General features: G+C 40.5%; 1 protein-coding gene across 1 annotated transcript; it reads right to left on the minus strand.

The window, feature by feature from the left end:
- Positions 1-2,514: 2,514 nt before the first annotated feature.
- On the minus strand, positions 2,515-6,821 carry LOC145877209 (uncharacterized). Its single transcript, XM_082972508.1, has 3 exons — positions 6,776-6,821; positions 3,002-3,898; positions 2,515-2,540 (listed from the first exon to the last, which is right to left on the minus strand). The coding sequence occupies exons 1-3, from the start codon at positions 6,819-6,821 to the stop codon at positions 2,515-2,517; spliced, it is 969 nt and encodes a 322-aa protein (XP_082828634.1).
- Between the last annotated feature and the right edge of the window lie 11,923 nt (positions 6,822-18,744).

Raw genomic sequence — 18,744 nt, forward strand, 5'->3', positions numbered from 1 at the left:
TGAGTGTTTTATATAATATGACTAAATGTGTTTCTGTGTTGCAGGGGCAGTCAAGAAATGGAACAGCAAGTCCACAGAACATGACATAAGCAGAGCTGTGGGAGACCACCTCAAGCCCCTGGTAGAGCCGGGGGTGGTGTTTACCACTCCACCACGCCTTCAGCAGGCTGGAAACGTGGGATTGATACAGTTTTTCATACTAAGGTGGACCAATAGTTTGTTGATTGGTCAGTCATTGGGTTCATTAGTTTTGCAATATGTTCAAATCAAATCAAGCTTTATTTATACAGCACATTTCAGACATGGATGCTTCACAGGAAAAAAAATAAAACAATGAAAATAAACAGAAATATTTACCACAACAAACATAAGATTAACAACTGAAAGACAGATTAGCATTCTAAGGAAAATCCATTGATTAAAATATTAATTGGATGCAACATCCAACCCAAAATATAAGCTTGTTTTTTAGGAGGGGCTCTGAAAGACACTATGGGGGTGTCCACTAAAAGTTGACTAGTAACAACAACTGGGACCTAAAAGACACCCACCATGAGAACCACTAAATCTGCCCAAGAAGAGGCAAACAAAAGACATATCCACATCGAACTTAAAGACAGGAAGCAAACCAAAAAGGTGGAACAACTAAAGGTGTTGACTCTCCACATGTATCAAGACAACTGGAGCACTGGGCCAGACACTCTTAAATAGAACCTGGACCAGCTCAGGTGAAACACCTTCCCACTAACGAGATGGACAAGACAGCACAGGTGTAACACATACTGACTAACGAGGTGACACCAATCAGTGCGTCCTACGTGCTAACGAGCTAGACGAGCTAGACGAGCTGACGTGCTAACGAGCTAGACGTGCTAACGAGCTAGACGTGCTAACGAGCTAGACGTGCTAAAGTCCAACCTCAAAACATAAATGGAAAAACCAAAGCCTGTAACACCTTAAGACAACAAATATATCCTATATTTTTGTTGGAAAAGTTTGCTCACCACCAACAGAAAAAAACTTCCATTTCACATTATAATCAATTACAATGCTTCACCTTCTACAATATAAACATGGTGTCTACTGGCTGTCAACAATTAAAATCAAGAAAAAAACACGTATTTCTAAATAATAATATACAATAGGATTATTTGTTTCTCCTTTTTCTTTCTATAGAATCCTAAAACTCACTAGCTTCTAGAACTCTCGTCTTCCTAAAACTCACTAGCTTCTAGAACTCTCGTCTTCCTAAAACTCACTAGCTTCTAGAACTCTCGTCTTCCTAAAACTCACTAGCTTCTAGAACTCTCGTCTTCCTAAAACTCACTAGCTTCTAGAACTCTCGTCCCCTTGGAACGAGCCCAAACAAAACTCATCTCCAATACGGAAAAACGTGCAGTCAAAATACATTGTGATCCATGGCAACGCACTAGCTAAACACAAAACTTTTTAACTGCCCACCCTTGAGACAATCAGCAACCAAGTTGTCCTCACCACAGACATGTCTGATTTCAAGAGGAAACTCCTTAATATCCGTAGTAACTTTCCACCTCATTGCAGAGCTTCTCTCTCTTTTCAGTGTTCACTAGATAGGCATGTTGTTGGATCGGGGCCCAGTCCCCAATGTCATGCTCTAGTACATTTGGGTTGGCACATCTGAGAATGAACCCTGATATTTTAAAAGCAGGGCAACAATGTCAATATAATTGTACCAAAAATTGTCAGTTGGTTGCATGAATAAATATCATCAATAAATCGATTACTAAATCTGATCATGAAATGTAAATATGAAATATTTGTTTGCATAGTCATATTTTCAACGTCTTATCAATGACATGTTGCTAGGTGGGATATCCCCAATGTCAAAACACAGTTTTAACGTGTCCTAATCAATAACCAATAAGCAGAAACAGTTGGGATATATTGAAAACCTAAACATAACATGTGCTATATACACAAACATCTGCCACAATAATCATATTACTTAAACAAGCACCTTATAAACTGCACAAGCACCAAAAACACTGTTGTTTTGACAAGTAGCAATAAATCACTGATATCGATTAGGGGGGAAATCAGGTTGTTCGTGCTGTTGAAACTAACACAACTAAAAAAACACATGGAAATGGGAGATATATTTTACCTCACTGGTTAGAGGACAACCTGCAGAAGACAGTCAGCTACATTTTGGAGTGATGCATTTAAATGTAGGGGTCGCTAAACAAAGGAACACAACACTTATTTGTCATAACTCATCGATATCATGTTAAAATCATTTGTGTGACAGGAGGGCGATGAAGTTGCACGTCCTGTTAAAACGAACAGCTCAAAAAGCACACGGAATCTGGGAATAATGTGTACATCCCTGGTTAGAGGACAACTTGTAGAAAGCAGCTAGCTACATTTTGAAGTGTTGCATTTTGATTCAAGTGCGTCACCAACATGGTAAGTGTAACACAGCTCTTTTTTTGTTAGTCACTTTTTGTTAAATCACATAAATAGTACTCTTCCATTTCAGAGTCTGGATTTTCCCCCTGAAACTAAAATCAATAGAACAAATATAATATAATATTTAGGCAAATATTTAGGGTTCTACATTGTGACATCATTAAAATACTCCTACTACAATGTTCAAACATTCTACATTGTGACATCATTAAAATACTCCTACTACAATGTTAAAACATTCTACATTGTGACATCATTAAAATACTCCTACTACAATGTTAAAACATTCTACATTGTGACATAATTTCATTGATATCATGAAACAACTCCTTCATGTATTTTCTGATGTTTAATCAGAGATCTGTTATCAGAGTATCTCTTCCCACATTGATCACAGCTAGGAGATTTCTCTCCTGTGTGTGTTCTCTGATGTGATACTAGGCTGGTTAGCCAAGAAAATCTTGTCCCACATTGACTACAGCTATATTGTTTCTCTCCTGTGTGTGTTCTCTGGTGTATAGTGAGATAGCTAGAGTAGAAAAACTCTTCCCACATTGAGTACAGCTATAAGGTTTCTCTCCTGTGTGTGTTCTCTGGTGTATAGTGAGATAGCTAGACGTAGAAAAACTCTTCCCACATTGAGTACAGCTATATGGTTTCTCTCCTGTATGAGTTCTCTGGTGTTTAGTGAGATAGCTAGACGTAGAAAAACTCTTCCCACATTGAGTACAGCTATATGGTTTCTCTCCTGTGTGTGTTCTCTGGTGTATAGTGAGATCGCTAGACGTAGAAAAACTCTTCCCACATTGAGTACAGCTATAAGGTTTCTCTCCTGTGTGTGTTCTCTGGTGTAATATCAGGCCGTCTGACCGAGTAAAACTATTCCCACATTGATTACAGCTATAAGGTTTCTCTCCTGTGTGTGTTTTCTGGTGCTTCTTCATATTGTGTGAAGTTGAGAATATTTTTCCACAATCTGAACAGTGGAAAGATTTCTCTCCTGTGTGTGTTTTCTGGTGTAGAGTCAGAGAGCCAGATGCAGCAAAACTCTTCCCACATTGGTTACAGCTATAAGGTTTCTCTCCTGTGTGTGTTCTCTGGTGTAATATCAGGCCGTCTGACCGAGTAAAACTCTTCCCACATTGATTACAGCTATAAGATTTCTCTCCTGTGTGTACTCGCTGGTGTTTAGTCAGATGGCAAGATGAAATATAAGTCTTCCCACATTGATCACAGCTATAAGGTTTCTCTCCTGTGTGTGTTCTCTGGTGTGATAACAGGTTGCTTGACTGAGTAAAACTCTTACCACATTGATCACAGCTGTACGGTTTCTCTCCAGTGTGAATTCTCAGGTGTACTTTTAGTGCTTTTAATCTTAAGTAACTCTTCCCACAATCAAAACAGTGGTGAGATTTCTCTCCTGTGTGTGTTCGCTGGTGTATTTTAAGTTCTGATGAAGATTTGCAATGTTTTCCACAGTCAGAGCAGCAGATAGATTTCTTCCTGTGGGTCTCTGCTGGTGTTTCTTGAGGTGATAGAATCTGGACAGACTCTTCTCTGACTCGTTAGCATCATGATGTTGAGGATCCCCAGAGGATCCATGATAGTAACGTCTCTCTCCTGTGTGAACAAGTCAGACAGATAGTTAAAGGCTCACAACAGCAGAAATCCACTGAAAAAGGTGATGCCAACAGCGTAGCCATGATACTGTACAACAATTGACATCTGTAATGAATGTTAAAATTACTTGACAATTGTCTTAAGACAGTCAAGTGAGCAACAATAGTCATATTTAGTCTTGTTTTCACATTAGTAGTAACTAGAAATAAGTAAAAGGTGTTGAACTCCTAAGCAGTGTGCCAGGCGACTTTTGTTCTCAAATATAGGCACCTTTCTGTGTTTGCTAAAATTGCGACAAGGGCGATGCACACACAATTTGATTGCAGAAACACCTCCCTGCTAATGCAGAAACCGCTAGTTATGGATGTAGTATATCTGCCTGGAGCAAAAATGGTGAGCAAGTGGCCTAAGCTGTGCCATTAGAGATTCTGGGTTCGCGTCCAAGCTCTGTTGCAGCCGGCCGCGACCGGGAGGCCCATGGGGCGACGCACAATTGGCCCACCGTCGTCCGGGTTAGGGGAGGGTTTGGCCGGCAGGGATATCCTTGTCTCATCGCGCACTAGCGACTCATGTGGCGGGCCGGGCGCAGTGCACACTGACCAGGTCGCCAGGTGTACGGTGTTTCCTCCGACACATTGGTGCTGCTGGCTTCCGGGTTGGATGGGCATTGTGTCAAGAAGCAGCGCGGCTAGGTTGGGTTGTGTTTCGGAGGACGCAGGGCTCTCGACCTTCGCCTCTCCAGAGTCCGTATGGGAGTTGCAGCGATGAGACAAGACTGTAAGTACCAATTGGGGAGAAAAAAGGGGTGAAAAAAAAATATATATTTAAAAAATGGTGAGCAAAGATTAGTTTTCACAATGTATTCTGAATATTACAGCACTAGATCAGGAGTGCTACTCAAGGAAACTCACATTAAGCTCTGTGTCTATTCACTAATTCACCACCGTGGGGGAAAACTCAGGGGAGTTCTCATAGGCTGACAGCAAAAATAGCCTCCATTTCCAGGTTGATTATGATTATTATTATCATTTGACACTACTTTGGATTATAATTGAAAGGCTCGTTTGAATGTCCTGATTTAATATAATGTTTGTGTTATTGTCGAAAATGTACTACTTTATATTTAAAAACGACTTCAACCAGTAAAATGATCATTGGCTAGTTTTCCATCAGCCTGACATCAGCCTGACAATAAGGTTTTGTCCACTAAGTGTATGCCAAAATGGTCTATAATCTCACCTAACAATAACATAGACCTACTGTAGGACCCATAACTTCACCTAACAACAACATAGACCTAGGAATATAAATCATTTAATATTTTAGGTGAAACAAGGAGACTAAAATGTCTTTGTCATGACAATTCATAACCTGATCACCAGATAATTTTGTGAATAATCCCACTAGGCTACTCTGTAATGTGTTGTCATTCTAAATGTTCTGAATAAAGGAAAATAGCTCTGTGTGTTGTACAATAGCCTATCCATCAAGGAACAGTTCTCTACACATTATGAGCTAAGTATCTCCATTTCCAAATGGACTAACGAGACCCTACTGTAAATCAAGTAGACAATAACGCATTATAAACATCAATTTGTTAGGGATGTTGGATCCAACGTGGAGCACGGCATAACTGTCTTTACCGGTGTAATGAATGAAGAACTACATTTGACTGGCATGCAGAAAATGATTTCCTGGATCAGCTGATGATAGTTGAACATGTGATTGTAACTAAAAGGCTACAGTATTAAGTATTATGTGTAATTATTTACGAACCGCATTAATGACAGTATCCATTTGGGTGTTGTCAATAAAGTTAAGGTGACTCTCGGTAAGAACCATTGGATTTAGTAAACTGAAATAATTTAGGATTTCTGTGCCCATGAAAACTGTTTTCCCAGCGTAACATAAGGAGACACTAAATGTCACGTAGTTAGAGAGCATTTCAGAGATCTGAATACAAAAAAACTGTCCGACAGCAAGATCCAGTATATAAGTTCATCATATTACAAGCCTAACGTTATGACTATAACTACTGTTCCCTGAAGGAGGGAAACTAGGTACAACATACTATTAAATCCTCATGTTATGACTATAACTACTGTTCCCTGAAGGAGGGAAACTAGGTATAACATACTCTTAAATCCACACGTTATGACTATAACTACTGTTCCCTGAAGGAGGGAAACTAGGTACAACATACTATTAAATCCACACGTTATGACTATAACTACTGTTCCCTGAAGGAGGGAAACTAGGTACAACATATTATTAAATCCTCATGTTATGACTATAACTACTGTTCCCTGAAGGAGGGAAACTAGGTACAACATACTATTAAATCCACACGTTATGACTATAACTGCTGTTCCCTGAAGGAGGGAAACTAGGTACAACATACTATTAAATCCACATGTTATGACTATAATTACTGTTCCCTGAAGGAGGGAAACTAGGTACAACATACTTTTAAATCCACATGTTATGACTATAACTACTGTTCCCTGAAGGAGGGAAACTAGGTACAACATACTATTAAATCCACATGTTATGACTATAACTACTGTTCCCTGAAGGAGGGAAACAAGGTACAACATACTATTAAATCCACACCTCGCTGGAAGCCCCGCATTCCACAGGTGATGAGCGTGAGACTCGGATATATTCCTTAAATGATTTAATCCTTAAATTTAATACCTCACTTCACCGACCCAGGAAGCGGCGGAGCCAAACAAGTGTTGTAACTCGTTCATAACTGGCACGCAGATCGGTAGAAATGGTCAGATAAATTGGCACTTCAAACGGAAATGGAAAAAGTTTGCCTATTTTACCGGAAACTTCAGGAGCATAACCTCAGAATTAACGAAGGCCAGCAGCAGGTGGGGAATTGGTTATTTTCTTCTGGTTATATTGACCTCTGGCTTCCTCAAGTCATTTGTGTGTGTTAATTATTTAATCAAAAACTTGAAGCATCAGTTCAGTTCAAGTTCTGCACATTCAGTTGATTTTATTAAACACATGGGGTGTGTCTATATGAACAAATACACGTCATAAAATTTCAACCAATCAATTGGTAGAAAGAATACAGTAGGTCATGCCAGTAGGTTACAGTAGGTTGTATCTCTCTAGGTCATGCCAGTAGGTTACAGTAGGTTGTAACTCTCTAGGTCATGCCAGTAGGTTACAGTAGGTTGTATCTCTCTAGGTCATGCCAGTAGGCTACAGTAGGTTGTAACTCTCTAGGTCATTCCAGTAGGTTACAGTAGGTTGTAACTCTCTAGGTCATGCCAGTAGGTTACAGTAGGTTGTAACTCTCTAGGTCATGCCAGTAGGTTACAGTAGGTTGTAACACTCTAGGTCATGCCAGTAGGTTACAGTAGGTTGTATCTCTCTAGGTCATGCCAGTAGGCTACAGTAGGTTGTATCTCTGTAGGTCATGCCAGTAGGCTACAGTAGGTTGTAACTCTCTAGGTCATGCCAGTAGGTTACAGTAGGTTGTATCTCTCTAGGTCATGCCAGTAGGTTACAGTAGGTTGTATCTCTCTAGGTCATGCCAGTAGGTTACAGAAGGTTGTATCTCTCTAGGTCATGCCAGTAGGCTACAGTAGGTTGTATCTCTCTAGGTCATGCCAGTAGGTTACAGTTGGTTGTATCCAAGTGGAAACAATTATCAACCCAATGTGGAAAGTGTTGAATTTGGTCAACAACAAAATGAATGGCTTATTTGCTACGTGAGGTTTACTTGATCTAACAGAAGTTTCGTAATGATTAAGTTGTTACGTGGACACGTGACATACCGACAACTTTGATAAAAACACTATAGGAGTTGTCTTCAGATCGCTATGCATATTCATGCTAGTAGCTTAGCATCTCTCTCCATTGAATACAGGCGGTTGACGACAACAACCCTCATAGAATATAAACAATAGATTACAATAATAAGATGTATCCACCAATCCAAAGACAGGATAGGTGGGAGCGAGACAACCCACAGTGCAGCTTTGTGGACAACGACTCCCCTTGTCAGGATGGAGAGACATCTTGTCAGTATATCCATAATCTTTGGTGTAGCCAACCCAACTCTCACATGGCTCTATTGGGGGTCACGGTGTGTAGTAAAACATCACTACATTAAAATCACTACATGCCGTGGCCCCCCAGTCTGCGGTCAGCAGATAGACCCTCCTCAAATATATATGTTAAGTCACTTTTTGGAAACGGAACGGAGAAAACAAGGGGTAGCTTGTCTCTACGCCGTCTGATTCTAGACATATCAGTCATCATCCCAGGGCCCTCCGTTGAAGAGGTATTGACGAGCCAACTCCGAATATCCAAAGTTAAAAACTAATTGAAGGCGGTACTTACTGGTGTTACTCAGATCTCCTGTCTCCTCCTCTTCATCTTCCAATGTGACAGTAATCTCTCCTTCCTTCTTCACTCCAAAAACAGCATCATCCTCTTGTTTAACTGTAACGTCTTTCTCTTCTTCTTTCACTGTAACAGCCTCACCCTCTACTTCTTGTTTTACTGTAACATCCTCTTCTTCCTTCTCCTCTTTCACGACAATGTTCAGCCCCAGAGCTTCTTTCTCCGTCCAGCAGACCTCCTCTTCTTTAACAGGAGGGGAGTAGTTTAGGGAGCTCATGTTCGGGGATGTTAGCTAGCTAGCTAGCTATCATTAGCGACTAGGCTAATGCTAACTTAACCAGCCAGCTACTATAGCTGACTAATAAAAAATAACGTAATATTAAATTAAATAGGTTAACAAGTAGATACGACAGAAGTGTGTCTAAAACACAGTAGCTAATATAGACCGAAAGCGTATAAATAGCTTGATTCTTTCGGCTATGTTGGCTAGCAAGCTACCGAGGTGGTTGACGAGCTGTTTATGAAGAACCGTCCACTAGATTATACGTCACGCTGCAGCGATGTGCGCCTGAAAGACGCACATCGCCGTCTGCTGACTGGAGGGAAACGCAGTTGAGGATCAGATTTTATTTTCAGACAAAGATTATTTTACATGGATTTAATTAAATAATACTATTATATTGAGACATACAAACACAGGGATGTGTTGGTTGATTAGTGAGAATAAAACATGTTTACCACAGCACATTTAAGGCAGTTTAATTAAGTCAAACAACATCTAAATAAGTAGCCATCTACTATCGGTTGATACTGCTCCTACATGGACTAACAATACATCATGTAGATGTATATAATGAACAGACTAGGTCTATACTGCTCCTACATGGTGTAACAATACATCATGTAGATGTATATAATGAACAGACTAGGTCTATACTGCTCCTACATGGTGTGACAATACATCATGTAGATGTATATAATGAACAGACTAGGTCTATACTGCTCCTACATGGTGTAACAATACATCATGTAGCTGTATATAATGAACAGACTAGGTCTATACTGCTCCTACATGGTGTAACAATACATCATGTAGATGTATATAATGAACAGACTAGGTCTATACTGCTCCTACATGGTGTAACAATACATCATGTAGATGTATATAATGAACAGACTAGGTCTATACTGCTCCTACATGGTGTAACAATACATCATGTAGATGTATATAATGAACAGACTAGGTCTATACTGCTGCTACATGGTGTAACAATACATCATGTAGGTGTATATAATGAACAGACTAGGTCTATACTGCTCCTACATGGTGTAACAATACATCATGTAGATGTATATAATGAACAGACTAGGTCTATACTGGTTCCAAATAATCCATAGTTATATCCAAATAGCTGCGTTTGGTCTTGCGATCAAGACACTATCCGAAGGGTGAAGCGCCGGCGCGTATCGTGAAAAAAAAATTCAAAATATTCCATTACCGTACTTCGAAGCATGTCAAACGCTGTTTATAATAAATTTATATGCGATTTTTCTCGTAAAATAGCGATAATATTCCGACCGGGTCGACGTTGTTTTTGTTCAAAGACTGAAAATGTAAAATGGACTCTTCACGTGCACACGTGCGCCCGTTTCATTGTTCTCAGATCGACCACTATCCAAATGCGCTACTGTTTTTCAGCCAGGGACTGCAGAGTCATCATTCATAAACAGGTTAAACCGCAGCCGTCGACACAGCAGTTCTTAACCTGTTAGGGCTAGGGGGCAGTATTGACACGGCTGGATAAAAAAACATACCCGATTTAATCTGGTTACCACTCCTACCCAGTAACTAGAATATGCATATACTTATTACATATGGATAGAAAACACCCTACATTTTCTAAAACTGTTTGAATGGTGTCTGTGAGTATAACAGAACTCATTTGGCAGGCAAAACCCTGAGACATTTTCTGACAGGAAGTGGATACCTGATGTGTTGTATTACCTTTAAACCTATCCCATTGAAAAACACAGGGGCTGAGGAATATTTTGGCACTTCCTATTGCTTCCACTAGATGTCACCAGCCTTTACAAAGTGTTTTGAGTCTTCTGGAGGGAGATCTGACCGAACAAGAGCCATGGAACGATGATGGCCCATTAGACACCTGGCGCGCGAGTTCATGTTGGGTACCCTCGTTCCAATACGTTATAAAAGAGTATGCATTCGTCCACCTTGAATATTATTCATGTTCTGGTTAACCTCTATGGGACCGGCGGGACGAATTCGTCCCACCTACGTAACAGCCACTGCCAGCCTGTGGCGCGATTTTCAAAATCTTCAAAATCCTATTACTTCAATTTCTCAAACATATGACTATTTTACAGCCATTTAAAGATAAGACTCTCGTTAATCTAACCACACTGTCCGATTTCAAAAAGGCTTTACAACGAAAGCAAAACATTAGATTATGTCAGCAGAGTACCAAGCCAGAAATAATCAGACACCCATTTTTCAAGCCAGCATATAATGTCACCAAAACCCAGAAGACAGCTAAATGCAGCACTCACCTTTGATGATCTTCATCAGATGACAACCCTAGGACATTATGTTATACAATACATGCATGTTTTGTTCAATCAAGTTCATATTTATATCAAAAACCAGCTTTTTACATTAGCATGTGACGTTCAGAACTAGCATACCCCCCGCAAACTTACGGGGAATTCGCTAACATTTTACTAAATTACTCACGATAAACGTTCACAAAAAGCATAACAATTATTTTAAGAATTATAGATACAGACCTCCTCTATGCACTCGATATGTCCGATTTTAAAATAGCTTTTTGGTGAAAGCACATTTTGCAATATTCTAAGTACATAGCCCAGGCATCACGGGCTCGCTATTTAGACACCCGGCAAGTTTAGCACTCACCATAATCATATTTACTATTATAAAAATGTCATTATTATTTTGTTGTCTTCATCAGAATGCACACCCAGGACGTCTACTTCAATAACAAATGTTGGTTTGGTCCAAAATAATCCATCGTTATATCCGAATAGCGGCGTTTTGTTCGTGCGTTCCAGACACTATCCGAAATAGTAAAGAAGTGTCGCGCGCTTGGCGCAATTCCTGACAATAAAATTCAAAGTATTCCATTGCCGTACGTCGAAGCATGTCAACCGCTGTTTAAAATCAATTTTTACGTCATTTTTCTCGTAGAAAAGAGATAAAATTCCGACAGGGAATCTCCTTTTCGGCAAACAGAGGAAAAAATCCCAAAGGCGGGGGCGGTCGGGGTCACGCGCATAAGCTAGTGTCTCTTGATGGGCCACTTGAGAAAGGCGATAATGTGTTTCAGCCTGGGGCTGGAATGACGACATTCTCTTTTTTCCCGGGCTCTGAGCGCCTATGGACGACGTGGGAAGTGTCACGTTAGAGCAGAGATCCTTAGTAAATGATAGAGATGGCAAAGAAGTTCCAGAAATGGTCAGACAGGCCACTTCCTGTAAAGGAATCTCTCAGGTTTTGACCTGCCATTTGAGTTCTGTTATACTCACAGACACCATTCAAACAGTTTTAGAAAATTTAGGGTGTTTTCTATCCATATGTAATAAGTATATGCATATTCTAGTTACTGAGTAGGAGTGGTAACCAGATTAAATCGGGTATGTTTTTTATCCAGCCGTGTCAATGCTGCCCCCTAGCCCTAACAGGTTAAAAAAGGCCCTAATGATTTATGCTATACAACGTTTGACATGTTTGAACGAACGTAAATATATTTTTTCCCCTCGTTCATGACGAGAAGTCCGGCTGGCTTAGATCATGTGCTAACAAGACGGAGATTTTTGGACATAAATGATGAGCTTTTTTGAACAAAACTACATTCGTTATGGACCTGTGATACCTGGAAGTGACATCTGATGAAGAGAATCAAAGGTAATGGATTATTTACATAGTATTTTCGATTTTAGATCTCCCCAACATGACGTCTAGTCTGTATCGCAACGCGTATTTTTCTGGGCGCAGTGCTCAGATTATTGCAAAGTGTGATTTCCCAGTAAGGTTATTTTTAAATCTGGCAAGTTGATTGCGTTCAAGAGATGTAAATCTATAATTCTTTAAATGACAATATAATATTTTACCAATGTTTTCTAATTTTAATTATTTAATTTGTGACGCTGACTTGACTGCCGGTTATTGGAGGGAAACGATTTCCTCAACATCAATGCCATAGTAAAACGCTGTTTTTGGATATAAATATGAACTTGATAGAACTAAAAATGCATGCATTGTCTAACATAATGTCCTAGGAGTGTCATCTGATGGAGATTGTAAAAGGTTAGTGCATCATTTTAGCTGGTTTTATGGTTTTGGTGACCCTGTCTTTGAATTGACAAAACATTACACACAACTCTTGTAAATGTACTGTCCTAACATACTCTAAATTTATGCTTTCGCCGTAAAACCTTTTTGAAATCGTAAAACGTGGTTAGATTAAGGAGATGTTTATCTTTCAAAGGGTGTAAAATAGTTGTATGTTTGAAAAATTTGAATTTTGACATTTATTTGGATTCAAATTTGCCGCTCTTGAAATGCACCTGCTGTTGATGGAGTGCACCACGGGTGGCACGCTAGCGTCCCACCTAGCCCATAGAGGTTAAAAGAGGAAGTAAACATAGACAAATCTATGTTAAAATTGTCAGTCTAGAGCATCAGTGAAAGGGATTTCGAAATGGGAGAAGTTAGGAGCAATTTATATAAGGACGGTATTTGGTATCATGATAAGTTACCAATACTACCTAAGTCAATGTTTAGAGATGCAGCAAGATTGACACATGGGCAGAGCCATGTGTCAACAGGGGGGATAGTAGAGCAGGTTCGGAAACACTTTGTGGCCTATTGGATAACGAACTATTTAAAAAAACATTTTTTATAATAGATAAGTATATTAAATGGGAAGAAGCGGTCCCAACTTACTGGGTGGACACGATTAGGGTAGTTGGTTTACTAGGATCTATCTCTTTAAATAATGGATTACATTTTAGCTGATCAGGTAAACCATATAGAATGCCAGAGTTAGGGAGGCCAGAACAGGTAGACATAGAAGTTGAAGATATACTAACAGAACACATGGTTAACCAAACCCGTATGTCCGAGACTTTGTGTCCAACAGATGAATTACAGAAGACGATTCACTCAATCCAACCAGGAGACTGGGTGTGGATCCAGTCCCTGAGGAGAAAAGACCTGGAAGCAGCCACGGTGGGAGAGCCCATACCAAGTGTTCCTGGTAATAGCCTTCGCGGTGAGAATAGCTGAAAGAGCTACCTGGGTTCATATCACACATTGCGGGAGGGTAAGACACACTGACACTGTCGAACAATCACAGAGTTAGGAGAAGAACCGAATACCTATAAGGTTCGGGGGTTACCTCTCTAACGAAGATTCCCTAACCCGCCCGATACTCACTGTGTGCGTTCATAGAAGTGAAAGCGTGGATTGGCCTCTAGCCAGTGATATATTCTCCAGGAGGGGGTGGGGCTTTACAGGGGTACTGGTCAGTCTGAGCTGTCTGATTGTGGGAGCCATATTCCTAATACACCAGGAACTACTCGACAAGTCAGAAAGTGGTAACTTGACCCATAGTCTAGAAGATGAGGAGTTTTTATGGCCTAGGTACAAAAGGTCACTCGATCTGGATAAAAAGGAAGTGAGAGTAAAGTTAGGGAAGGATGTCTCAATAGAGTTCTATGCAGACCAAATGGGGTCCCTAACCTCATGGCAGTCTAGGACTCGGACTTCATGGGGAAGATATCTGTGTAGATCCCGGTGTAACTCATGGAATCAGGTCATAGCTCACACAGAGAGAGAAGGCTATGTCAATCCACACACCCAATATAGAAACAGATGGAGTATAGTGAAGGCCAGGGTTTTTGACTGCAATCCAGAGCAAGGGAAGTATTGCTTGAAGATAGGAATGACCATTAAAAGCATAAAGAAAGAGGATTTAGGGTTATGGTATGTTGGCCTTGACTAGACCATTGTCGACACTGCGGTACCATTCCAAGTAGTAGAGGTTAGGACAGGAGATAGTTCTACCGCCAGCCAGAATACCAGTAGTACCCCTGATAAAACGGACATTACCGTGTAGTCATCCAGAGCCAAGGACCGGTGAGGATAGTTCAGACGAAAGATCTTAAGGAAGTGATTGAGGTGGAGACTTGGTTTGGGGATTCCAACCTATGGCTGGAATGGATTCAGTATACAGCTAGATCAGTAGCTAAAGAAGAAGGTTATGCCTGCACAACAGCCAAACTTCAGTTGACAACCATCCCCTTTCTACTCGATGGAATTAATTTACCAAAGGGAATGGCCTGTATGGTAAAGCTGTTCATGAAGGCAAGGAAGCCAGACAGTTGCACTGATCTGCATTATCTGTATCCTATGTGCCTGTTAGATCCAGACTTCCCCTTTCACAGTCGCAGGAGGAGACTATTATTGTGTGGCTCGACACAACACACACGGATGGAACGTAGGGGAAGTAAGAACATGCAATAGGACAGAGAATGTTACAACTGACGAGACAATGAGGGACCTGACTGGGTGGTTGAGTTCCGAGGACTTTAGTAAGATAAAAAGGCAGAGAGCGGATGTCTGGTGGTTGTGTGGAGGTATGAAGCTGTGGCCAAACCTGCCTGCAAATTGTACTGGTATTTGTGCATTGGTACAGTTAGGCATGCCCTTCACCCTTATACAACACAAAGACCCAGTGCCAGGTGAAAGAGAGGGGAGGAGTGCTCCGTCAGGGTCCTTTGACGATAGAATTTACATTGATAGCATTGGGGTTCCAAGGGGGGTGCCTGATGAGTTTAAAGCAAGGAATCAGATATGGGCTGGATTGGAATCAAGTCTTTTTTGGTGGTTGACTCTCAATAAAAATGTGGATTGGATAAATTACATTTATTATAACCAACAGCGTTTCATCAACTATACCAGAGAGGCAATTCAAGGGTTAGCAGAACAGACAGCTGCGACCACTTTGATGGTATGGCAGAATAAAATAGCTTTGGATATGCTTCTGGCTGAAAAGGGTGGTGTGTGTGTGATGTTCGGATCTGAATGCTGTACTTTCATCCCTGAGAACACAGCTCCAGATGGATCAGTGACCAAGGCCCTGGCCGGTCTAAACAATTTAGCTCAGGAGTTAGCAGAAAATTCCAGGGTGGACACGGCACTCACGGGATGGTTTGATAGTACGTTCGGAAAATGGAAAAAGGTTGTAATCACTGTGTTGTGGGCTGCTTTCACCTGTATGACTGTGTTGATATTATGTGGTTGTTGTTTGGTCCCTTGTGTGAGAGGTCTCATTTCCAGGGCTCTGGAGAGATCGATGACGGAGCAGATGGTGAGATACGGACCGATTCCAAGTTCAGACCAGTGGGATGACAAATACCTACCGCCGAGCCTGGTGGAGGATTCATTCAATTACGAGGAGCCCATGTTAGACGAGACCATCTTTAATGTTTAGGAAGACTGTTTCTCTAAATGAAGGTCATAGCAAAAATCCTAATCCGAAGAGTTATGACTGGACATAGGCTTAGAACAGTCATTGATAAGTATGTAATGAAAATACATGTATTCGTTTTCTTTGATCTAGTTTGATTTTGTGTGACATTTCTGAATCCAATAAAAATAGATGTGTTATAGTGTATGTGAAATATTTAGCCAATAGGGTTGATTGTAATGGAAATAATATGATTAACCTGTTAGGGCTAGGGGGCAGCATTGACACGGCTGGATAAAAAACATACCCGATTTAATCTGGTTACCACTCCTACTCAGTAACTAGAATATGCATATACTTATTACATATGGATAGAAAACACCCTAAATTTTCTAAAACTGTTTGAATGGTGTCTGTGAGTATAACAGAACTCAAATGGCAGGTCAAAACCTGAGAGATTCCTTTACAGGAAGTGGCCTGTCTGACCATTTGTTGAACTTGTTTTCCATCTCTATCATTTACTAAGGATCTCTGCTCTAACGTGACACTTCCCACGTCTTCCATAGGCTCTCAGAGCCCGGGAAAAAACAGAATGTCGTCATTCCAGCCCCAGGCTGAAACACATTATCGCCTTTCTCAAGTGGCCCATCAAGAGACACTAGCTTATGCGCGTGACCCCGACCGCCCCCGCCTTTGGGATTTTTTCCTCTGTTTGCCGAAAAGGAGATTCCCTGTCGGAATATTATCGCTTTTCTACGAGAAAAATGACGTAAAAATTGATTTTAAACAGCGGTTGACATGCTTCGACGTACGGTAATGGAATACTTTGAATTTTATTGTCAGGAATTGCGCCAAGCGCGCGACACTTCTTTACTATTTCGGATAGTGTCTGGAACGCACGAACAAAACGCCGCTATTCGGATATAACGATGGATTATTTTGGACCAAACCAACATTTGTTATTGAAGTAGCTGTCCTGGGTGTGTATTCTGACGAAGACAACAAAAGGTAATGACATTTTTATAATAGTAAATATGATTATGGTGAGTGCTAAACTTGCCGGGTGTCTAAATAGCGAGCCCGTGATGCCTGGGCTATGTACTTAGAATATTGCAAAATGTGCTTTCACCAAAAAGCTATTTTAAAATCGGACATATCGAGTGCATAGAGGAGGTCTGTATCTATAATTCTTAAAATAATTGTTATGCTTTTTGTGAACGTTTATCGTGAGTAATTTAGTAAAATGTTAGCGAATTCCCCGGAAGTTTGCGGGGGGTATGCTAGTTCTGAACGTCACATGCTAATGTAAAAAGCTGGTTTTTGATATAAATATGAACTTGATTGAACAAAACATGCATGTATTGTATAACATAATGTCCTAGGGTTGTCATCTGATGAAGATCATCAAAGGTGAGTGCTGCATTTAGCTGTCTTCTGGGTTTTGGTGACATTATATGCTGGCTTGAAAAATGGGTGTCTGATTATTTCTGGCTTGGTACTCTGCTGACATAATCTAATGTTTTGCTTTCGTTGTAAAGCCTTTTTGAAATCGGACAGTGTTGTTAGATTAACGAGAGTCTTATCTTTAAATGGCTGTAAAATAGTCATATGTTTGAGAAATTGAAGTAATAGGATTTTTAAGGTTTTGAAAATCGCGCCACAGGCTGGCAGTGGCTGTTATGTAGGTGGGACGAATTCGTCCCGCCGGTCCCATAGAGGTTAAAGGTTTGACTAAATGATTTCACCCTAAAAAAGGTATAACCGAGTGATTATAAGATGAATGTACTAATGTGTGTGTGTCAGAAAAGTTGACCTCTTGGGGCTACCCTAGGTTAGGGAGCGCCACAGCGCATTTTGAAAAAAATTCGTTCCCATTTTCAACGGCCTACTAATCAAACTCAGAAGCTAGGACATGCATATACTTATTATATATGGATAGAACACACCCTAAAGTTTCTAAAACTGTTTGAATGGTGTCTGTGAGTATAACAGAACTCATATGGCAGTCAAAACCCCGAGACCGATTGAAACAGGAAGTGTAATTCTGAATTGTGGACTCGACTTCATCACTTTGCCTATTAATCAAACCGTGAGCAATGGTTCACTGAGCACTTCCTATTGCTTCCACTAGATGTCCCCAGTCTTTTCACAGTGGTTTGAGCCTTATACAGTCGAAACTCAGTGAATGATACGCGTTGGAAATTGGTCACAGGGGATGGGCCATCACCATTATGACGTCGGCGGCCCTGTCTACCCCCACCTTTGGAAGTGTTTCAAAACACTCTGCAATCGTCCCCGTCAAATCTTATTGGCTCTCTTGGTGTTACAGGCCCTGAAGATTAATGTTTTACAACGTTTGACATGTTTGAACGAACCTAGAGGAGGGGAAAAGTACATTTTCCTAAACTTCTGTCCCGCGCACGTCGGAAGATTTGGAGATAGCCCTAGGACACGCTACCAACAGCAGGCTAATGGAACATGAATTATGGACTTTTTCGACCGAAAATACATCTGTTGTGGACCTGGGATTCTGAGTGCTTTCTGATGAAGACAACTAAAGGTAGGCGATTATTGACAATATTATACAAGATGAGATGTGACATGCGATTGTTCCAAGATGGCGCGGCGCTAGTATTCCAGGCTCATTTTCTGAGTATCGCATCTCCTTTTATCGCAAAGTGTGATTACCCAGTAAAGTTAATTTAAAATCTGGTATGACAGGTGTTCTCAAGAGATATTCATCTATAAATGTTAGATTGACAATATAAATTAAAAAAATTGTTTTCGAATAGTAATA

The sequence above is a fragment of the Salmo salar genome, unplaced genomic scaffold (genome assembly GCF_965601325.2).
Source record: "Salmo salar unplaced genomic scaffold, fSalSal1 ptg000721l, whole genome shotgun sequence".
In the NCBI taxonomy this organism is placed as follows: Eukaryota; Metazoa; Chordata; class Actinopteri; order Salmoniformes; family Salmonidae; genus Salmo; species Salmo salar.